Source organism: Heliangelus exortis, chromosome 28, assembly GCF_036169615.1.
Source record: "Heliangelus exortis chromosome 28, bHelExo1.hap1, whole genome shotgun sequence".
NCBI classification, from domain to species: domain Eukaryota; kingdom Metazoa; phylum Chordata; class Aves; order Apodiformes; family Trochilidae; genus Heliangelus; species Heliangelus exortis.
Genome location: NC_092449.1, coordinates 3,061,830 through 3,085,100, shown reverse-complemented (window position 1 = coordinate 3,085,100; position 23,271 = coordinate 3,061,830). Strand labels below are relative to the sequence as shown.

General features: G+C 46.1%; 1 protein-coding gene across 1 annotated transcript in view; it reads right to left on the bottom strand.

Moving 5' to 3' along the window:
* Positions 1-1,385: 1,385 nt before the first annotated feature.
* The window catches only part of INSR (insulin receptor), a 52,671-nt gene continuing 30,785 nt past the window's right edge, over positions 1,386-23,271 (bottom strand). The window contains exons 6-21 of the mRNA XM_071727970.1: positions 22,878-23,092; positions 21,069-21,195; positions 20,189-20,439; positions 19,045-19,212; positions 18,143-18,344; positions 13,701-13,975; positions 13,378-13,520; positions 12,633-12,792; positions 12,025-12,124; positions 11,436-11,503; positions 10,993-11,222; positions 10,052-10,162; positions 9,792-9,951; positions 8,880-9,009; positions 8,560-8,694; positions 1,386-7,060 (exon numbers count right to left, since the gene is read on the bottom strand). Of these exons, the coding sequence (XP_071584071.1) occupies positions 6,706-7,060; positions 8,560-8,694; positions 8,880-9,009; positions 9,792-9,951; positions 10,052-10,162; positions 10,993-11,222; positions 11,436-11,503; positions 12,025-12,124; positions 12,633-12,792; positions 13,378-13,520; positions 13,701-13,975; positions 18,143-18,344; positions 19,045-19,212; positions 20,189-20,439; positions 21,069-21,195; positions 22,878-23,092 (2,830 nt within the window). The 3' untranslated portion in view covers positions 1,386-6,705. The remainder of the gene's footprint in view (positions 7,061-8,559; positions 8,695-8,879; positions 9,010-9,791; positions 9,952-10,051; positions 10,163-10,992; positions 11,223-11,435; positions 11,504-12,024; positions 12,125-12,632; positions 12,793-13,377; positions 13,521-13,700; positions 13,976-18,142; positions 18,345-19,044; positions 19,213-20,188; positions 20,440-21,068; positions 21,196-22,877; positions 23,093-23,271) is intronic.

Below are 23,271 nucleotides of genomic sequence, written 5' to 3'. Positions count from 1 at the left end.
AATAACATCACTTAACATGGAACTGGAAGTTTCTTTAGGTTATTTAAGTGTGGGCAGAAAGCATTTGCTTTGGGCTGTGTTTGATAACCCTGATGTCCAGCACCCCTTCCCTGCAGCTCCTCAAACACAAACCAGTTTTGGTAGTCCATGAATAAAATCATTGCCTGGGCTGAAGCAGAAAGAAACTCTTTTCTTTCAGAAATCACCTTATCATAGAATTCTAGAATGGGCTGGGTTGGAAGGGACCTCAGAGCTCATCAAGTCCAAGCCTTGCTCCACTCCCCCCGTGGTTCCCAGCCCATGGCACTGAGTGCCACATCCAGGCTCTTTTGAAATATCTCCAGGGATGGAGAATCCACCCCTTCCCTGGGCAGCCCATTCCAATGGCTGAGCACCCTCTCCAGAAAGAAATTCTTTCTCATGTCCAACCTAAACCTCCCCTGGCACAACTTGAGACCTCTTGTGCCCTCTTGTCTTGCTGAGAGTTGCCTGGGAAAAGAGCCCAACCCCCCCCTGGCTCCAACCTCCTTTCAGGGAGTTGGAGAGAGTGATGAGGTCTCCCCTGAGCCTCCTCTTCTCCAGCCTCAACACCCCCAGCTCCCTCAGCCCTTCCTCACAGGACTTGTGCTGGATCCCTTCCCAGCCTCCTTGCTCTTCTCTGGACCTGCTCCAGCACCTCAATCTCCTTCCTGAGCTGAGGGGCCCAGAACTGGACACAGGACTCAAGCTGTGGCCTCCCCAGGGCTGAGCACAGGGGCAGAATCCCTTCCCTGGACCTGCTGGCCACGCTGTTCCTGAGCCAGCCCAGGATGCCATTGGCCTTCTTGGCCACCTGGGCACACTTTTAACTTCACTTATAACCTCCTGGAAGCAGAGAGCAAGACAGTCTCCCCTCAGCCCCTTCTTCTCCAGCCTCAATACCCCCAGCTCCCTCAGCCTCTCCTCAGAGGATCTGTGCTCGAGAACCTGTGCCTTCCCTCTCTTCAGATTTAGCAGTGGCCTCTCGAAAATTCACCCTCAGGCAGCACTCATGAGATTGGGTTATGGGAGGATTTGGAAACTAAAATGGTGGAAATGTTGCTGGATGCTGCTGGGAGAATCCAGATGAACAGAAGAGCTTTGGCATGAAGTCCAGCTCAGACCTCTCAGGTAGCTCAGGCTTTACTGGTGACACTGGGACTCAGCTGTCTCTGTGCCCACGTTTAAGCCTCACCAATGGTTCCTCTGCAGCTGCCAGAACTCCCCCAGCTCCCCCTGACCTGCTGGACCCCCTGTACTGAGAACCAGTTTAGTTCCATCAACTGAACCACTGGACTCAGGTTCAGAAACATCATTTCCTACCATTTGTAAAGCTGCTGCCCAAAACACCACCAAAAGCAATGCTGTAGGAGTTAATACTAACTTTATTATACAGGATTTAAAAAGTCATTTCTCTACCTGTCCCCTTTATAGCTTGCATTGTGCTGCAGTCGATTTGCCAACCCTGCAAGAAATAAGAGCTTCCTTTTGAGAAGGACAATCAGTTTCATTGTCAAAAGAAATCCACATTGAATGACAGCAGATTGGATTAAAATGGGAGATTCCTCCCCAAGTCACTTGCACGATTGGCTTCACTCTTATGAGGCTCGTGACAAGGCAAGCCAGAACAGAACAGGTTGAACATGGTAATTAATGCTCTTACACCAACATCCACAGACAGAATCCAAGCAGAGTTAACACAGAGCCAAGCAGAAGGCAATATATAAAAAAAAAAAAAAAAAAAAAGAAAAGAAAAACAGAAAAAAAGGCCAAATTCAATTAAATTCATACAAATACCAAACTAACCTTATTTGGAATTTCATGTATTTCTGAACTATTTTCTTGATTTTAATCCATCCCATAGCTCCTTTCCCTGGACCACACACACAGGAAAACTATGAGGGGCATCAGCTGTTCCACAGAGGGGACCAAGGTCCTGCTGAGCATCCCCCCAGAGCAAGGGGCAGTTTGGAGGGAGGCTGAGCCACAGGACCAGAGGGTTTCTCTGCAGTTTCTTGCTCACTCCAGGCTCTGAACCAATCTCACATGGATCAGGGGATCCACAGCCTTGAGAGTAAGGTTTTTATGGCACAAAGAGATTTTTTTTTTTTTTTACTTTCTGACTTGTAGAACAAGGTTCCAGTCTTGGGATCAGGAATCACTGCTCGCAGCCAGGGGCCTGGAGCACCCCGGGGTCTGTCAGTGACATGAAGAGGGAACTCCACTGTCTCTCTCCCTCTCCTAAAACAGAGAATGACTGACACAGCACCCATCTTGCTCCTGTCTCTGCCTATTTGCCTTCATCATAGTTAGGTCAGTAACACACAGTAAAGCAACTTTGAGATTTTTTTCCAAAGAGATACCAACATCATATGCAACATACTAAAACGAAGCAAAGTGTCCCACCACTATAATACAAATTTAGGAGGAAAGAGCTAAACTACCCATAAATTAAGAGTACCCTTTAGCAACCTAAGAGCAGCCTCTTCCATACCAACACAGCTGCTTTATGATCAACCAAAAAGCTCCTCCTTGCAGCATGGCTGAGTTCCTATCACCTTTCCCAAGCCAGTGCTGGCACGGAGTTTATGTTATTAGCTCTTCTATTTTACAACACAATAAGAATATTTACAATCAGCCAAGAAAGACACGTTTGCTCACCCAGCAGCCAAGCTTTGTGCTGCTGCTGCCCTGTTCTGCAGGAGAAGTACCAGATTTGCAAGAGACATTCAGGAAGTGGCAATTGCATTTCATGTGCAGAGGGGTCTGAGAAACCTCTCCCACTTCAAACATCTGCTCACACAGCAGAGCACAGAAAGCTGCTTCTTACACCTCCTGCTTCATCAGCTTTAGAGAGAAAGTTCTGGCAACTCCTTGGTACCCTCCCTGCCCCCAGATCAGGCACAGGAAGGGTACAGCTGCTCCTGGACAGGGTGCAGAGCCCCTCCTGCTGCCCTGCGCTGCCAGCGGGAAGTTCTCTGCCCACAAAGAGCAGGATCTAACCCTCCAGCAGATGCTACCCCAAGAAAAGAAAGAGCTTCCCACCTCCAGCCCTCCTCCAGCCCAACTCTCCTGGCTATCACTTGGCTCCTGCCCAGCAGCAGCAGGAGCAGCAGCAGCAGGAGCAGCAGCAGCAGCAGCGAGCGCTCCCACCGCAGCCGCGGGATTTTCACCCCAAAGAGATTTTGGAGCAGCAGCTCCCCCAAGGAAAGCAGAGCAGCCCTTCCTGGCCAGGAGCTCTTTGCAACACAGGTAGAGAAGGTTTCACCTAGGACGTGCCATCTCAACGTGCACACAACCCCAGTGTCCCTGAACAGCCACCAGCCAGATCCAAGTGAGGGATTTCAGCAACCCCCAGGGTGAGGATCTTCCAACAACAGAGACCGAAGCATCAGCTGTGGGCTGAGGGTAAAGGATTTTCCAGAAGTGAGAGGTGGGCTTTACAAGTGATGTTCATTTATCCTTCCTAATTCTGGAGTGGCATCTTGAACACCGCTCGTGTTGGTTTGGGGTGGGTTTTTTTTTGTTTGTTTGTTTGTTTCAAAAAGGGGCAAAACCGATCTCCTCACCACCAGTATCATCCGCCCGTCCTTGCCCTGGGCACAAGGTAGAAAGGATGATTTGGAATAATCTTGATGAGCAGCACTGGGTAGAAATGAGTGCTCTGTTTGCTGCAGGGTGAAGGTGACACCATGAGCTGTGGGAAGGGGCTGTCCACAGAGCCACAGGCATCATCAGTTCCCTTGTTCAGCTGCAAATCCTGTGTCCCCAGAGGGCCAACCAATATCGAAGACGTTGAAAAGCCAGACCCAATACAAGGTTCCAATGTTGGTTTAGAGAAAAGATCTTCTCTTCCCAGTCACGATCACCATAATTTATAATATTATCAAAATACTGCTGGGAAAGGTGGATTTTGGGACCAGCAGGACCCGTTCACCCCAACCCAGCACAGCCCCTGCTCCATGCTGGCACATCCTCCTCCAGAAAGAAGCCATTTTGCAGTCATTACTTTAAGTCCAAACATTTAAATGGCTCTTTTGGTTTTTTTAATAAATCACGACAGAACTCAGAGGATGCTGTCAGAACATCAGATCCAAATTTTGGTCACTACTGCTCCGATGAGCACTGAGCAGTGACGAGCTGTTCTCCCACCCATTCCCTTCGGTGAGTGGTCCCTGGTATTGGAATCAGCTGATATTGATTTTCCCTGATCCACAGTAGGTCCAGACCAGAATATTTCAACAGGTTTAGAGGTGCGTAGTAGTAAAAATATCCTTAAGAAACACTGAGGTAGACTGCACCAGAACAGGACAAAAAGAATCCCACCACATCCACCTGCCAAGATTTCACGGATACAAATTTCCACATTCTGTGTGGTTAAGAAAACAATTTGTTTGTTGCTTTTTTTTTTTTTTTTTTTACAGTGTTTTATATATTAAAATAAATTAAAAAATTCTTATAATAAAAACTCCCCCTCCTTAGAAAAGTGTGAGAATTATGTCTTCTTTCCTGCAGTGTAGTATAGAGCTGCTAAACAGTTACTACTTGGTAAAGCAGAAGAAATGTAAACAAGGCCTTTTGAAATCAAAGGTTCTTCACCCATGTCTGGACTGTCTGTTTTCCACCCAACTTTCTGAGCAACCTGCACCTTCCACCTTTGCCCAAACCAACCAGATTCAAGCAGCTCAAAGGCCCAGCAGCTCCTGGTGGTGCTCAGAGTCCATCGTTCTCCTGACAGAGAGGAGATTCCTGACCAACCTTGTTCATTCCATTCCAGGGAGAAACCATCAGCACCGCCCAGGCTGGAATCAAAAGCCATCCTCCAGCTCAGTGTCCTCACTCCCACCAAGTCAGGAGAAGTTTGTTTTCTCCTGGCAGAGAACAGAAGCTCCTCCAGGAGGGGAAGCAGAGGATGGAGCATCTGCCTCCCATTTAAAACCACCTCCTGCACGTCAAGGACCTGCAACATCCCCATCTCCATTCCTTGCTTTAGCACTTCTCCCTGCCAGCACCTTCACCAGGAGCCAACCTGGAGTTTCACCATTCTTTTCTAAACACCTCACTCTAAATCAGCTCTGTCTTTTAGGCAAACAGCAGCAAAAACCCCCCAAAAAAACTACCAAAGCACAGTCCAGAAGACAAAAAGTCACCATCCCGAAGAGCTGAGAGCAGCGGGCAGGGGATCCCAGGAGCAGGGGAGGGCTGGAGGCAGCACGAGGCCAGATGCCTGGGCAGCAGCAGATGGGCAGCAGGAAGCCCACCACAGTCCCATCCAGCTTCTGCTTCCCCACAGAGCCAGGAGCCTCCTGCTCTCCCCTTTAGTGTCTCTTTTTTTCAGCTCAAGTTCTTGCTCCTCCTCTCTTGGCTGCTTTGGTGGCAAAACAAGTGGAGGTGGGAGCACAGGAGTAGCAGGACCCAGGCTGGGATGTTCTGGTGTCCTTCAGCCCCCATCAAGCAAGAGAAGTCCCAACTACTTTATCTCAGGGCTTCGAGTGGAGCCAGCTGGCTGCAGCGTGTAAATCAGGAAAGAGTTTTAGAAAGCCTTGTCAAGTATAAACTCAACATGTGCTTCACAGCTCCTAAAAGGGTATTCGGGTAAAATTAGTTAGTTCTGAAACCTTTGGACCACTTTAAGACCAAACAATCCCCCAACATTCTCCCTTCCCCAAAAGGATCATAAACAGTCAATAATTTATATGAAGTTAAAATTTAAACTAAAGACATTTTTAAATATGTTACAACAAACAATATATATACTCAATGCTGTAAGGACAGAAAACACCCTATATCTCAGGTCAGGGGACTCCTACTTCGTTTGGTCTTGAAAGTACCCACAAATCTCAGATTTCTGCTCCTTTGGCTCCCAGCACATTTTCCTCATTTCTTAATGAGAGAAAACCTACTCCCAAGAGTCCTTAGTATAAAAATAATCTGTTGAGGATTCAGTCACCCCAGGGAAATGGGGGGGGGAGGAGGAAAGATAAGTACACACTTCCAAGAAGAGGAAAGCTTCTGTGAGAACATACAAAACTTATGTACAAAAACCCAGAAGTGTCTATTTTTTGCTATACATATACACCCCACAGAATATACTGCACACACGCACACACACACACCCCTGGGTTTTTAACCCATTTTAAAAGTAGGAAAGCAGCAGCTATTGGTCAATCTGAGGATCTGGCGCGTCCGACTGATGTGTTGAATCTTTCAGCTCTAGAGAAGAGTGTGTCTGAAAGCCTGGAATCCTACTGGAAACGTTTGTTGGGTTTGTTTTTTTGTCCTGCAGTTCTGTTCCGCACCGTTACACACTGTAGCTCAGACACCAGCAAATTTCATGTCTGGTTTTTTTTTTGTTTTTTTTTTTTTTTGGTGTTGGCAAACGTGGAGGCTCCTCCTTGGGTTTAACTTACACCGTTGCTTCCTGTTTTGAAACCATGGTTACAGAAGGGACAGCAGCCATGGAAACCTCTTCCATTTATGTTCAGTTTATGTTCACAGATAAGTCCACTGACAACCAGTCAACTTGGCAAAAAACCAAAACAACGACAAAAAATATTAATCATTAAGATGATTAAAAATCTGCAGAGTTCCTCGATGTGTGTCATCCGCTGTGGCAGCAATAACAAGAGTCCTGAGATTTGTGGAGGGGAAAAAAGCAGATGCAACCCTTGGGCCAAACAGGAAGTGTTAGGAAGGGCTTGACCTGGGCATGGAGAGGATCCTCCCGTTTTTCTTGCCACCATTCATGTGAGTGTAAGGTATGTGCTCTTCATAGTTCCCCTTGAGGGCCATGGAGGGCCCATTGTCCCTCCCCAGGACTTTGTCTCTCTGTGAGTACGAGGAGGGATCAAGAGGAATGCTCTCCATGTTCTCGAAGTCCATCTCGTACTCCTCTGTTTCCAGAGGTTTGTTCTCCTCACTGTAGAAGAAGGAGACCTCTTGGAAGCTGGGGTGCAGGTCCTCCTTCAGCATCTCGATGATCTCAATGAAGGTGGGACGCATCTTGGGGTTGTACTGCCAGCACATCTGCATCAGGCTGTGCCTACACCAGGACAAAGAAGAGTCAGCACCAGGCAGAAACAGTTCCATGTAGCCTGGAGCCATGTCAGACCACTCTCCACCCACTCTGCTACTCTGAGTCGTTTGTTCTCTCTCCAGGCTTCATTTTTTGCCTGGAGATCCTGACACTCCTTCTTCTCTATTTCTGTCTAGATCAAAAAATTCCAATTCCTTCAATTGTTCTTCACTTGGCTTCTGAAGGAAACGTGGCTGCTGTTCACATGCTGTGTGTGTGTGCACAACTGCTTACAGCCAATTCACCATTTTTAAATGAATTCCATTTTAATTTTAACTTGCGGCCTGAGAGATAACAAAGCTCCTAAAACTTCAAGGAAAAGAGGAGACCAGGGAGGGGCAGAGGTCTTGTAAACATCCCACTCTAAAGCAGGGCTGTGGCAAGAGGTCACCTGTTATCAGACACAACCAAGAAAGAACTCACAATACAAATAAAGTTTGAAACTGGAGTTTGTAACTGGCCACGAGAGACAAATGTCCACCAGGCTGTTGTTTTTTCCATAAGAATATACACAAAACATGTTAATTTTTGACTCTGGAAATGCCATTTTGGCCAGAAGTGGGTTGGGGTAAGAGACAACCAAGTCACCCCTTGCCACGGCTCCTCTCACCCTCTCTCAATGCCCCAACCCCCCCAGCTCAGGTTAAATCCTTGGGAATGGGATTTTTTTTAATGACTCTGACAGAAGAAGCTTAGGAAGCATCTGGGTGTGCAGCCACTGGCAGAGTTGGGGCCACAGTGACCTCCAGACAGCAAACATCATGAGCAGCTGGGAGGGCAACCCTTAACCCCAGTGCAGGAGAATGTCTGGCTGTGGTTTGTAACCTCAGGGAGGTGTTTTTCACTGTCCTCATCCAGTGCCCTCTTTTCTCCCTAACCTTGTGGGCAAGCCCAGCCCTGTACTTTAAGCTGGGCAATGAGTCTGCAACAGAAAAAAAAAAGAGCACAACATTTCTCCTGCCTCTCCCTCCTCGTTGGCTGTGATTGAATTGCTAAAAATCAGCAGTAAAAAGTTGGTGTAATTCTTAAAACTGTTTAGGTAGTGTAGAGAGGTGAAGTAGAGAAAAGCTCAGCAGCTGGGATTAACAAGCTGCTCTCCAGCCTCTGCAGCCACGTGGATGCAGGTGGTGGCCAGGCTTTGCCAGGTGACATAAGCCAACTCACTAGTCTGGAGTGGAGGAAGAACATTTTATTTGGGCAATTAATCCAGTGCTTGTTTGGATCTGGAGCTTTTCCTGTACTCAGTCCTTCCTTCTCTTGACTCTGGACTTACAACAGAAGGTCCAGGTTGGTTTAATTTCCCTTCTAGTGAAACAGGCTGGCTCAGGTTGAATTTCTGGCTTGCTAAAGTTTGTTTTGTTCCTCCCCAACAGAGAAAGGGTTAAGAGGTGTCACACATGAGGCCACCTTTGTTGGCCAGACCAGCTGAAGAGTGCAGCTTGGTCCACTCCTGCTTTACTACTTACAGCCTCTCGGGGCAGTTGTCTGGCTGATCCAGGTACCCTCCATCCATGACAAACTTTAGCACCTGCTCGTTGGAGAGACCCTGGTAGGGCTGTTCTGCCAAACTGCTGATTTCCCAGAGGACAACACCAAATGACCTAAAGATGAGAAGACTCCTGATGAGAATAAAACACCCTGGAGAGCTCTTCTGTTAGAGACCAGGCAGCTTCCCAAAGCACAACTGTATGTTGTGAAGAAGTCAGCAACCCATAATTTAAACCATATCTGTTAAAATACTGAACTGTTGAGCTTGAATTCATCTGGGACTGCAAAGCCAACTTACCAGACATCAGAGTAAGCAGTGAAAACCCCATCCTTCAATGACTCAGGTGCCATCCACCTCACAGGCAGCAGTCCTTTGCCTCCCTTACGGTAATAATCCGTCTCATAGATATCTCTGGTCATGCCAAAGTCTGGGGAAAGCAATTGGGATGTGTTAAACATCTCTCCTCCCCTGACACTTGAACTGTGCAACATCTCCAGATGAATGTTTCCTTCCTCTGACACCAAGGCTGACACAGCCAGACCTGCAGCTGCTTGTCACCTCATGATTAAAAATTCAGAACATTTTCCCTTTTCCCTGTGTGTTTTCTACAGAGCCTCCAGAGTTAAATTTTTATTTTTATTCATTCCCTGTAAGTCAAACATAGCTCTCTTTGCCCTGAGATCCCACTGCCTTGGCTTGAAGTCCAAAGAGGTCTGAAAAACCACCACCCTGTGGGGCTTTGGTGTATTTTAAAATGTTATATTTACTTATTTCTAAAAGGTTTTGGGTTAAAACATAGCTCTTGTGGAAGGTCAATGACTTTTAGAAGGCACCTGACCTAATAACAGGATTATCAACACTTGGTTTGTTGTACCCAACACTTTCTTTGTCATAATTCTCATGGAAGGAAAGAACAGTGAGATAACCCCAGGAAGCTGAGGCTGAACAGGTAATAAACTTTTTGGATAGAGGTTTAAGAATACAGTAGATGAGAAAAGCTGCTCTGGCTCTAAGGGAGATTATTTCCTTACTGAAGTCCACACAATTCTTTCACAGGGAAGAAAAAGGGGAAAGTTTGTTGCATTTCCAAAGGGAGGAAGTGGAAATCACCCGTGTTTGGTTGGTTCACACATTGGTTCGGGGCTTCATCTGTTTCACTTTACAACAAACAGGACCCATGGAATTCCCTTCTGATGGCACCTCACATACCTCCAATCTTTACAGTGAAGTCTTCTGCAACCATGCAGTTACGAGCTGCAAGATCCCTGTGAACAAACTTCTTGGCATTGAGATAGGCCATCCCATCAGCAATCTCTGCAGCCATCTGGATCATCTCCCTCAGCGTGGGTGGTGGACGACCAGGGTTATTCTACAAACCAAAAAAAAAAACCAACCCAAAACTAAGTATTAAAAACCCAAATCAAGTTCCTTTGGTGCAGAGCAGACTCCTCCTCCTCTCCTGCCTTTACCTCAGCATCAGGTCTCAACGAGCGAAGGTAACTTTTCAAATCTCCATGTGCCATTAACTCCATGACCACCAACGTGGGTTGCCCTTTGGAGACCACCCCGAGGAGGCGAACCTGGAAAATAAATGAGAAATTCCCTCAAGGTTGTGTCCCAACACACCAGGGCAGAGCCCAGTCATGAAAAGAGGGGGCTAGAGCAAAGCCAACACCCCTCAGACAAGAGCTGAGAACATCCCCACGAAACCCCATCACGTTGGGGTATGGAATATGCATTTTATAAAATCTGACATGGGAGATCATAGAATCATAGAATCCTAGAATCCTAGGGGTTGGAAGGGACCTCGAAAGATCATCTAGTCCAACCCCCCTGCCAGAGCAGGGCCCCCTAGAGTACATCCCCTAGGAACGTGTCCAGGGGGGTTTTGAATGTCTCCAGTGAAGGAGACTCCACAACCTCCCTGGGCAGCCTGTTCCAGGGCTCCGTCACCCTTACAGTAAAAAAATTTTTTCTGATATTCAACTTGAACCTCCTATGCTCCAATTTACACCCATTACCCCTTGTCCTATCACTGGTCACCACTGAGAAAAGCCTAACTCCATCTCCCTGACACTCACCCCTTACATATTTGAAAACATTGATGAGGTCACCCCTCAGTCTCCTTTTCTCCAAACTAAAGAGACCCAGCTCCCTCAGCCTTTCCTCATAAGGGAGATGTGCCACTCCCTTAATCATCTCAGTAGCTCTGCGGATCCTGGCTCTTCTCATCAGCTGCCTCTGCAGAAGGGCTTTTAGAAGCAGAAACTCAAGCTTTGAGAGCACTAAGGAACTATTGGAACCATAGAATGTCAGGCTGGAAGGGACCACAAGCATCATTTGGTCCAACCCAGACGTTGGGTTATGTGATGAGACCTGCCAACCACCCGAGGCCCCCAGTGATGCTTACCACATGATGGCAGCTGAACCCTTTCATGACAGAAGCTTCATTCAGGAACTCGATGCGCTCGCGGAGGCTCGCAGACTCGTTGACGGTCTTCACGGCGACGCGAGTCTCAGGCTCTCCCTTGACAATGTCCTTGGCAATTCCCTCATACACCATTCCAAAGGAGCCCTGGCCCAGCTCTCGGAGGAGAGTGATCTTGTCTCGGGGCACCTCCCATTCATCAGGGACATAGACTGTGGAGCAGAGGGAAACGTTGCTGAGTTGAGCGAGTTGCGCTTGAAAGACGTTTCTGGAGCAGCCTCAGGGAGCGCTGCCACAGGGTTTTGTTAAAAAAAAAATTCAAGATTTGAAAAATTTCATGAAGACAATGCCAATCCCATCCTGCTGCACAGCCCAAGTGACCACCCAAAAAACAAGGCATTGAAGAAAGCCCCCACTGCTCTCACCATCACTGGCGCTGAGATACTCGGGGTTAGAGGATGCGTAGAGCGGTCCAGTTGGTCCTTCAGTTTGTCTGGAAGGGAGATTAAAAAACAATTCTTCAGTATGTTTGCAGCCTTTGACATATCAGAACTGAAAGCACAGAACCACAGAATGTCTTTGGTTGGAAGAGACCTTCAAGATCATCCAGTCCAACCTTTGACCAGCACTGGAAGCTCACCACTAAACCATGTCCCTAAGGACCAGGTCCACACACCACTTAAATAGATCCAGGGTTCCTGACTCCACCACTGCCCTGGGCAGACTATTCCAATGTCTGACAACCCTTTCAGAGACAAAATGTTTCCTAATATCCAGCCTGAACTTCCCCTGGTGTAGCTTGCATCCATTTCCTCTGGCAGTTTGATTAATTCCCAAAGCATGCAGCAAATAAAAACTGTCCCTGTTTCCAAAGGCATAAAATAGTGCCTTGACTACATTAATGTTGCAATAATTATTAATTGGGAAAGAAACATATTACTTCCAGCAAATGAACAAGACCTTTGGATATATGTTTTGCTTATCCTGGTGAAAACATCATAAAGCTGCACTCACCTCTTTTTCACAAGCACATAAGCAGCTCCAATGATTCCAGCAATTATTATGGCAAAAATTATGGGAACAATGATAACAGCAATATTAGGCTGAGCATTCACTACAAGAGAAAAGAGAGAGATGGAGGTATTATACAGGACCAAAATCCAAGTGTTTTCCTCAATAAAATCTCCCCCTCAAGCAAAATGAAACAAGAGGATATTTCAGATGCAGACAATGGGGCTGGTAACAACAAGAACTCAGGAAAAGTCACAGATTGAATCACAGAATGTCAGCTTGGAAGGGACCTCAAGGATTATCTGGTCCAACCCTTCTAACATGATTGTTTATGTGAGGTGTCTCAGCACCCTGTCAAGCTGAGACTTAAAACTTTCCAAAGTGGGGGAATCCACCCCTTCCCCTGGGAGACCATTTCAATGTCTGACTGGCCTCAGAGTGAAAAATCTGTATTTCCAAGTAATTTCAGTTTCTTGAAAGCAGATGTATTGAGAATATTTTATCATCCCTGTGCACTGCTTGCTAAATCCCCATCTTCCCCAAATAACCTGGGCTCTTCTCAGGCGTTAGATGGTAATAATAGTAATAATAATAAAAAAAAAAGAACTCACAATAATCAGCCACATAAAAATAGGTTGGTTCTGTCCAGGAGCCATTTCCAGCCAGTGATGTAGCTCTTATCCTGACACTGTAGTTCCCAGGCTGCAATCCACGGAGTCTGCAGCCCTGTTCAGTGGCAAAATGCTTCCGGGAAACGCAGTAGTGTGCTTCCTGCAGGAAGGGGAAGAGGAAAGCTGCAGGAATCTACCTCTGCACACCAGGATTTACTTCACCAGGGCTTGGACATGCTCCTGTCTTTCCCAATAGAGTGGTTTGTCCTGGATTTGCATTTTACAGTTTGGTAGTTCAGGTTACAGGGAGCAGATGCCGGGTGCTGGGTGAGAAACCTGAGCTGGGTTGGCAAATCCAGCTGCCCACAGAGTCCCCTGGCAGCCAGCACGGGCACCAGCACTGCCCACAGTGCTCTCTGGTTGCTTCCTTCATTTGTCTAAGCAGTTTGAAATTTAGGTATCTGGGGTTTGTCCTTCTCTGAAAGAAAAGCCCTGAGGAAAATAAAACTCCATGCAGAAAGTTGGCAAACCTGATCTGTGGCAAAGAGGCAGGGTTTGATTTCTGTGTGGCCATGGACTGAATTCAAGCCACTCGTGGAGATTTATGTCACTTTCATGCACAAGGAAACCAGACAGGACACAACACCACATGCATGGGGCCTAGTAAAGACTAACCCTAACCAGTCCTGGATTCCCTGTTTCCCCACACATAGCATGTGAACAGAAGACAGGCAGAAATTCTCACCTCTGTCTCCCCAAGACGTCCATAATTCACTTCATAGAGCACGATAAGACCATTTGGCTCCTTTGGCTCCTGCCACTTCAAATGCACCGTGTTTTTTTCAACCACTTCATGGGTAACTGGGCCAACGATGTCATCAGCCTTAGCTAGAACCAAAGTCATGATTAATAATCATTTTATTTCACGTCTTCATCAAAACTGGCCAATGCTTCATCCATCGACCTTTCCTATCAGGACATAAAGGCAGCACCAGTCCTGCTTCTGAAGGAAAAGCAGCATTTTGAAGACAGCCATCACCCCAAAGCAAAGCTGAGGGAGATCCTTACCTTCTGGCATGGTCCTGGCACTGACATAAGCTGCGACGCTGCACCGCGACTCCTGAGCATCGTGGTTACAGGCGTGGAGCTCGATGCGGTACCCGGTGAAATGCCTCAGGCCTGAGATCACCAACGACTCCTTGGACTTCACTTTTTCAAAGGGTTTCTGTTCCTCTGCATTCTCAGCTGCTGCTGCTGCTGAATCGTTGGGAGAGGATGGGATGGTGGGCATCACCACCGTGGCGTTGGCCACCAAGCCAAGGTCTCGGCGTTTCCTCGATGGCCTGTTCAGTAGTAGAGGTTATGAGGTTATTTGGAACAGTCAAGGTGAACAAATTCATCTTGAAGAGGTCAAGAGTGCCCTTGCAACCTCAAAATCAAGCACTGGTATTTGCAATGCAACAAAGAAATTCAGCAGTTGGCTTGTTTGAAAAAAAAAAAAAAAAAGGAAAGAAATCTGCTTCCCACCCCGAGCTGGAATGCAAATGGTTTTGAAAAATTACATCTCCCCAAGGCTCTTCAGACAGGGCAAAAAAATAAAAAGAAGTAAATCCAACTCTAAAGTATTTGCTTGAGAATTCGAGTCATTCTAGATCCTCTCAGCTGCACACAACTTGACTAAGTTGTCTCACAGATGCCACGTAGTGTTGTGATGCTTGGGAGTTCATCTCCTACACGCTCCAGTGGTATCACAGCCCCCAACTCTGGTGACCTCAGATGTTCCACATATTCCAAGAGTCACAAACTTGCATTTATAAAGCTTATTCCCAGCTTGGTGGAATACATCTCCCTCTCTAAAACCTATGGCTGAATCTAGATAATTTTAACCTTTTTTTCTGAGAGACCCAAGCTATTCTTTTCCACAGACACATTTGAAACTCACAGTAGTTGTGTGTGGTTTTGTTACCCAAATATTGCCTCTCAACCTCTTGCACTTCAGGCTGAAAATCAAGTTTTTTTGCAGTTGTAAAAACAGAACTGGCAGCATGATCCCATCAGCTCCTCTGTTTGCAAGTGAGTGCTCCTTGCCAGCTTTAATGTCAGAGTTTGCCAGCAAATAAACAGAATTAATACAATAGAATGAAGAACTGTTCACAAATTTCATTTTCTCAGGGAAAAAAAATAAAAAAAGAGAACAAATACCAAAACAAAACTCCTCATGCTAACACTTCATGTCCTGCCACCCACTCGCCACGAGGAATTGAGTTTGGGCATGAACCCAGGTGGTGAATCACTAATTCATGACACAAAAGGAATTGATGCCATTTGAGAACTGGCCCGGGGATCCTAAGGGGATGATGAACTTTTTTAGCATGTGCACGTGTGTGCAGCTATTAAAGGGTACAAAGAGTGACCTGAACTGAACCCACACTTGAGGCATCTCCAGTCTCTAAAAATGTAACAGGCTGCTGAAGCAAATCTCTGCTGCTGAACTGAACTTTCCAACACCACCCTGGGACCACCAGGGCAATGATTGGCCACCAGCAACCAGGACAGAACATTGCACAGGTCAGGGCTGTGTCTGCAACCCCCAGCTCCATTCCCCCATGGCATTTCTCCTCCAAAGGCAAACACAAGCAGCTGGGAAGCAGATTTTAAGACTTCCTCAAACTAAACATCAGGTTGCACACAGTCAAGGAAGCTTATTCATTCATCAGATGGAAAAATGGGATGCCAAATGGCAGGTTCAGCAGAACACATTCCAGCTTTCAATTTCCTCTTAATTGCTAATCAACTCTTTTTGGAGCTACTGTTATCTCAGCTTGTGCATTGTTCTGGACAGGTCTGGGTCATGCCACCTCTTCCCCCCTTTGGAAGGAATCTTGACAGACAATCAGAATCTTGTTTGGACCTAAAAGCAAAGCTACACTCCACTGGTCACAAAGTGTGGATTCAGCTGTTCCTCATGTTTAAGAAAATGTTGGGTTTCACATATAAAACAGTAATTTGACCACTGATGCAGCACAGAGTAAAATGTAAGAATAACTTCTTTCTTCCTGCTAAGAGAAAGTAAGGAAAGCTTTGAAAGCTGTAAACCCTAAACTTCCCATATTTATTATCCTGGATTTGCAGCTATTCTCTTGCCAGATTCTCTGTATTTTCAAACACCTGCTCTCTTCCCATAGTTGTCCCAGTGCTGTTTCCATTAAGGCCATTTCAGTAGCTCCAATGGCTTTTAATGACAGCCCCTTCCCAGGTCTGGTTCCCTCTGTAACCCACAAATACTTGTGATGACATGAGTGTGTGTGACAGAGAGAAAGACAGAGAGAAGAGTGAGACTGCTGCTTCTGCAGTGGTGATGGTGGAGAATATGCATGAAATTACACCCTGAATAGCAGCCATTTAGTTCCCCTCTGCCTCTCAGGACTTCTGTTACTTTTGCAATCTTTCCATGCTTTCCACAGAATCAAGGAGTGACTGAGGTTGGAGATTGTCTCATCCACCCAAAGCAGGGGGAGCCAGAGCAGCTGCTCAGGACCACATCTGGTCAGGTTTGGAATATCTCCAAGACTCCACAACCTGCCTGGGCAGCCTGTCCCAGCCTGCAATCACCTATTTGCTCCAATCTGTGCAAAACACGTTCCAATATAAGAGCAAATAACACAGGGAAGAAGAAACAAAGCATCAGCTTCTGATGGCCACTTTGTTCAGCTACAAAGGGAGGTTCCAAAGCACATGATGTAAAGCTCCCTGTGAGCTCTCCCTGGGAAGGTGGGTATGGCAAGAAGCATTTAGGAACTTGTAGTTTGCAATGCCAGTGCCACAGGAAATTAAACCACCAGACTTGTGATAGTATCTCCTAAAGTAATCAATCACACATGTGGGGAGGGAAAAGCCTCTAGGATTTGCAGAGGGGTTCAAAGTTGGGTGAGATGGGACCTGGATGAAGGCAGAATGGGGCAGATTCACATGGATGGGATCCTGCACAGGGATCAGAGAACTGGGAACAGGATAGGGGGAGAAAAAAGGGACACAGAAAACAAAAGAGAGAAGACACAGGAGGAATAACTTCCCAACTGCTCTGCCTTCCACATTCTGCCATACCATATTCCTTCTTCCCAGCTGTGAGATTCACCCTGTGAAGGGCAGAAAGCTTCTCATCTCCACACAGTATTGGGAGAGAGTCAATAAAGCATCAAAAGCCATGGAAGAAGCACCTGAATGAAAACACACTTCATGTTCAGTTGCCAGACTGCCCTGTGGGCTGACAAGGGGCACAGTTCTCACTGGAAAACTAATTCTCATTTACACTGCTGCAGCCTGGAGCCTGCCTGGGAAGACAAGCAGGATGCAGCTCAGCAAGAAGGCATCTTTATTGCTGACTTGTAACACCAAAAAGGGCTTCTATGCAAAGGATTAGTTAGCCCAGGGGAAGTGGAGATTTCTTCCTTAGCAGGCTGACAAGGTGGCACATGCTGGTGATTGGTTTCTTCCTAAAATACATACCCCAGAAACTGGCCTGAGAAGCATCCTGGGCGGGCTGCACAATAAAATTGAAAAAAAAAAAAACAAACACAAAGAAATCAGGTCGTCAGAATTGTCTGCCTACATCAAGAGGAGTTTGGGGTTTGCACAGGGCTTGGTGCTCCTCTGCTTTTCAATACATCATGTCCTGGTTCACTTTGCAGCCTGAAACTTGTCCTGACAGCAAAAGAAAGGACTACACAAGCTTCTGTGTGACACCTGAGGGCTTGTGGAGAAGAGACACTAGCTGGTAATTCACTCAATAATAAATATTCAGTACAGTAACCCAGCTTTTGTCAGGCAGCTGAAAGTAGCTGTTTGTTTGCTAAGGGCAGTAAGTAGAGAATAAACTGAGAGCCCAGAATACACGAGAGTGAAGAGGGTAAAATCATCCCAGGCTCTAAACCTTATTCCCAACGCTTCCTCTGTAAGTTGCACATGAAGTGTGAAGACATTCAACACCACTTAATGTGATGCTGGCTGTGCCATTCCAAACAGGACATTCACCACCCACAGCAGTTGCATTCCTCATGGTATTGGAGGTATTTCCCAGACTAAGTGCAAGGAAGACCGCAAATACCGCGCTAAAGGACAAGGCTGTGGGCATGGTAAACTTCCCTTTTGCTTTTCCTTTCTTTTCAACTGGATGAAAAGCTAGACCACAGAACTTGAGGACAGAAAAAAAATAGCTATTTTTGGCATCATCCAAGTTTAAATGAGCTGCAGGCATGTGGCTATTTGTTCAGGATTTTCACTTCGCTCTCGAGCTGAGAATTCAGAGACAGGAAATAAGAGCAGGATCTTCCAAACCTGTAATAGCATCAGCTGCAGGTGCTCAGCTCTGATACATATTCAGCTGGACTTGAGCCTCATGGAATCCCAGAGAGACTGGAAATATGGACAAGTCCAGCCCAATATTTCTGTTTAATAATCAGTTTTATTTCCCTGCCCCAGACCACCTGGGTGATACTGTTTGATGTTCGTACCTGGGGACAAAAACCTCATTGTGAAGATAGTTCTCAAACGTCTTGCGGAAAGCTGACTCTTCCAGCTCCTTCTGGATTTGAGAGTCTGTTTTAGGACAGGAACAACATTCTCCAGTGACATCCTCATTTTCACTTTGATTATACTTCTGAGGATCTTCGGATTCAAAAGGAGGAGACCACGTCCTCGAGGGCAGCTTTAATCCTGTGGACAAAACAATTTGGTACCACTCACGCTTGACATGGTGGAAGCAGATCTTTGATCCTACAAAGATCCATAAATACTGTACTTGAGATCCAGGCACATGTGGGCAACCTGAGCTTTCATATCCATGGCCTCTGTCACAACAGGCTTTTGATTTAAAACTGTGTTCTAACTGAAACAAAGATCAGATGCTGCTGCAGCTAAGCTGAGTTCTACCCCAGTTCATTTCAGTTTAGGTAACAGAGGGCAGTAGGTGAGATTCTGGGAGTCCTCAGTGAAATTTGGGTGTTCTGAAAGAATTCCCAAACAGGCACAAGATGCCTGCACAAAATAACTTAGCCACTGATCTCCAGAAGCACTGAAATCTTTTCCCTTGCTGCCTCTGTAGCCACTATTAAACTTAATACTCAGGCTAAAAGGAACGAGTGCAGAAAGGAGATCCCCAAAGGAAAGAAGATATCTGATTAATTTGTAAAAAACCCTGATTGGGAGAGCTTTTGCACATAACTTGGCAATAGTGGCTGATGTGTAATGTAACTGAACAGTGGGAGAACACAGCTGCATCTCAGCCTGTTCTTTTGACCAACCTTCTTGAAAACAGCTAAATTAGGTATCCAGAACATCTCCAAGGGAAAACCTCCAGACAATTCTGAGACAGCTTGAAAGAAAGGCAAAAGGAGAGAAAAAATCCCACACTCACCCTTTAAGCAGTAATCAAGCTCATAAAGCTCACTGTCCTCTGCCTGCTGCTGCCAGAACACCAGGTAGTGTGTGATGTTCCCATTGGGCTCCGAGGGTGGCTTCCACTTCAGAATGATTTGGGATGATGAGTTGGAAACTGATATGGGGTCTAATGGGACTGAGGGAACTGTGTGGGTGGGAAAAGAGACAGAGGTCACTTCCACTGCTCTTCGAGCCATCAAAACACAGAACAAACACAGGGCAGCTGCCATTTCTGTGGGGATAACCAGTGCAGTCCTTAATTGCTCCACTGACACCCAACAATCCTGCTCAGGATGCACCAGTCTGCACACAAATTGTTCTGTGGGGGCACATGAGCCTCATGGAAGAAGTGCAGGGAAGCACACACACAATCCCAGACTGGTTTGGGTCTGAAGGGACCATGAAGATCACCCACCCCCTGCCACGGGCAGGGACACCTCCCACAGGCCAGGTTGCTCCAAGCCCCATCCAACCTTCAACACTGCCAGGGATGGGGCAGCCACAGCTTCTCTGGGCAACCAGGGGCTCAGCACCCTCACAGCAAAGAATTTGCTTCCATTTGTTCAGGAACACCTTCCTACCACAGGAGAGCAGTAATAACAGTGGAAAGTTGCATGGATATGTGACTATCTGAGGAGAGGCTGAGGGAGCTGGGGGTGTTGAGGCTGGAGAAGAGGAGGCTCAGGGGAGACCTCATCACTCTCTCCAACTCCCTGAAAGGAGGTTGGAGCCAGGGGGGGGTTGGGCTCTTTTCCCAGGCAACTCTCAGCAAGACAAGAGGGCACAAGAGGTCTCAAGTTGTGCCAGGGGAGGTTTAGGTTGGACATGAGAAAGAATTTCTTTCTGGAGAGGGTGCTCAGCCATTGGAATGGGCTGCCCAGGGAAGGGGTGGATTCTCCATCCCTGGAGATATTTCAAAAGAGCCTGGATGTGGCACTCAGTGCCATGGGCTGGGAACCACGGGGGGAGTGGAGCAAGGGTTGGAGTCGATGATCCCAGAGGTCCCTTCCAACCCAGCCAATTCTATGATTCTATGATTCTATCATGACTACAGGCAGAAGACTATTTAGGTCTCTTTTTCTTTTTCCCTTGCAAGGTGATATGAATTGAAGGACACTCACCAGTAGCATTGGTCTGGACGTAGATGATTTCACTCTTTGCACCGTACGTTCTCCGTTCATCTGAGAAGGTGACCAGAGTTTTCACAAAGACAGCATACTGAGTCCATGGCTTCAAGCCCCTCAGAAGCCAACCTGGCTGGGCCTGGGCTTTGGGTTCATTTGACCGTGGGGGTGGGTCCACATCTACAACTGTCCAGCTGTTTGACCCACAAGCATCTTGGCCATCAAACTCCGTCACATTTTGGTAGGGACTTTTGGAAAAAAAAAAAAAACACAATGAAAACCAAACCCTCAAATTAACAAACTCTTAATTCAAGCTTTCAAAACCAACATTTCTAAAGACATCACTGTAAGTTATAACCCTTCACCCTTTGAAGAAAGTCTGTCTCACTGTATGTGTTGTGAAAATGAAGCACAGGGAGCTTTGCAACCAAGCCTCCTCAGAGATCAGGTGCTGTTCCACAGATGGTCCCAACAATTTAATCCAGGTTAATTATTTTCAGCTTTATGAAAATCATCTCATAACCTTGATTCTAAAAGAATGTTTCCCACCTCAGAGGGAATAAATACTTTAACATCCCATGGAGGTAGTGGGGCCATGATAAACTGTAAAGTTAGAGGATGTATGGCTAAAATAGTTGGAACAACTCTTGTTGGGATTGCTCTTAAATGAGGAATTTGGACCGTACACAACTCTGATAAGTCAGGGATCTTAATGAACTCATTCATATAAAAAGAACATTGGAAATCTAAGTGGAGGAGAGAGACAATCACAGAGATTATGCCCACAGCAGGTTTAGTACCCACTCCTCAATGCCAGCTGCTGTTTGGGGAAGCCCAGCAGGGCTCTTTTTTCATAACCTAACTGTGGATCACTTACGCTTCTTTGTAAAAAAGCATAAATCCCAAGAGATCACGGAAATCTGGGGGCCAGTAGGGCTCCCACTTCAACAGGATCTTGTCATGAGAAGTTCTAATGGAAGAAAATCTCAGCAATTCATTTTCACCTGTAGCAAAAGAGCAGTGAGAATAATTTCATTCATGCTAAAAAGAAAAGTTTTCTATTTTTCATCATCTTAGATGTTTCTTTTCTCCACAGATAAATACGGGAAGACTGGCATTAAAAGAGCTGCTCATTAAAACTTTACCTTACTCCAACACTACTCCTGCCCTAAGCCAGGGGTTGCCATAGATGACCTCCTAAGTCTCCTGCCAGCTTAAATTTTTCTCCAATTTTACAAAAATCACCTTGTAAAAGAGTAGAACTAAATTCTAATTGGGAAATCCAGAGGCAACATATTTGAAAATGCATGATGATCAGCTGAACCCATCAGCTTTTGTAACCTCTCTGAATTCCCAGCCCTGCCCAGGGAGCAATGTGGCTCCTTTGCAAAAAGGAGGGAAGGACAACAAAGAGTTGCAGGAAGGTGGAATGTTACAGTGTGATACATCCAAGCAGCCCAGGAAAGACAAATGGTGGAGCTCTGACTAAATCTGCCATCCCTGCAGTAGCTGCACGAGGGAGGAAGAACATTCATTCCTCTGGCACCACATCCAGGACAAACAAGGGCTTTTTAATTTTTTTTTTTCCCCTTTACTTTTTTTTTTTTTCGTAAACAGGATGCTGCCAATGTGAAAACTAATCTTGAAGTGTAAAAACAAGCACCAAGCCAAACACACAAGCAACCTGTGGTTTGAGGTAAGAAGATGGCACAGAGAACAGCTCAGCAGAGTGGAGTCAAACCTGGCAAGGAGAAATGTCCCAAAAGCATCAGCTGGACCAGAAGCTTCACACAGCCACATGGCAGAGCTGGGGTTAGACCCCAAATCTGAGTTTTATCCTACAACCCAAGACCAGCAAAGCAGAACTGGTTTGCTATTTTTCACCCCAGATTACTTCTACAATCTGGGGTCACGATGTGGCCCTTTAAGAGTTTTACTGTCCCAAACAGGGAGAGAGGATTCTGTGTTGGGTAGAACAGGAACAAACAGCAGGGATGGGGGTACAGAAGGGATGTGCTTATGGCAAAACAAGTGTCTGAAAAACTACACCTTCAGCAGCACAACTTCAGTTAGAACATAAAGCAATGCTGTATTTGCTGCTTATCCATGCTGACACAGGCCAAGTCTTATCACAGAAAGCTGTTAGCTTAAAAACCACTGAGAAGCATAACCAAAAAATGTTGGAAAAAAGTTGTCATAGCAACTGCCTCACATGGCTTCAGAGATGGGTGGAAATCCTGCTTTCTCTGCTGTGTTTGTTCTGTGCACGCACTGTCGCCTCATGACATGGGAAAAGAAGATTATGGCTCTTAATCAGGTACTCAGCAGTAACAAAAAGTTCCAGTTTGGACTGAGGTTATGTTGTGCTAAACTCTTCAAAAAGACACAACCATACGCTCAGCCCTGAAAAACTCACAGCTGAGCACACAGAGAGCAAAGTTCTGAGGACCAAAGTTGGCCAGGTAGGCACCCAGGCCAGGTGGAGAACCCAGAAGCATTTTTTTTTTGGTTGTGATATACTGAGAGTGTCACCACAGTGTACAAGCAAGAGGCAAGTCACACACCTAGTGCTTTACCAAAACAACAAGGCCAGTCCCTGGGAAAACATCATGTGCTGAGAGAAATAAGAGTATGAAGTGAGCAAGGCAAAGGGAAAGGAAACAATGCAAGTCTGAGATTTTCTTACATGAGGCTTGGTCACCATTTGTCTTCAGGGCTATGTCATTCCTTTCCTGACGTCCCTTAGTCCCAGAGATCTCCTCCATCTTGTGAATTTCTGACAAACACAGTTTGGGATTATAATGGAAGAAGAGTTTGCCTCGTGCAATAGTGAGGTTGTGTTTACTCCAGTCCCAGAGTTGGCGAAGATTCTGGTTGTCCAAGGCATAAAATGAATAATTCCTGAAAGCAAAAAATGAAAACATGGATTAGGAGGGGAACCACTGAAAATTCCTTTTTTTCTCCTGCACTGATCTAGACATCAAAGAAAAATGAAAGTAAACTATCTGCCCTGGCAGGCCACAAGCCATAGGCAGAGGAACATTTTAAAATAACTTAGGAATTGTTTACCCTGATAGCAC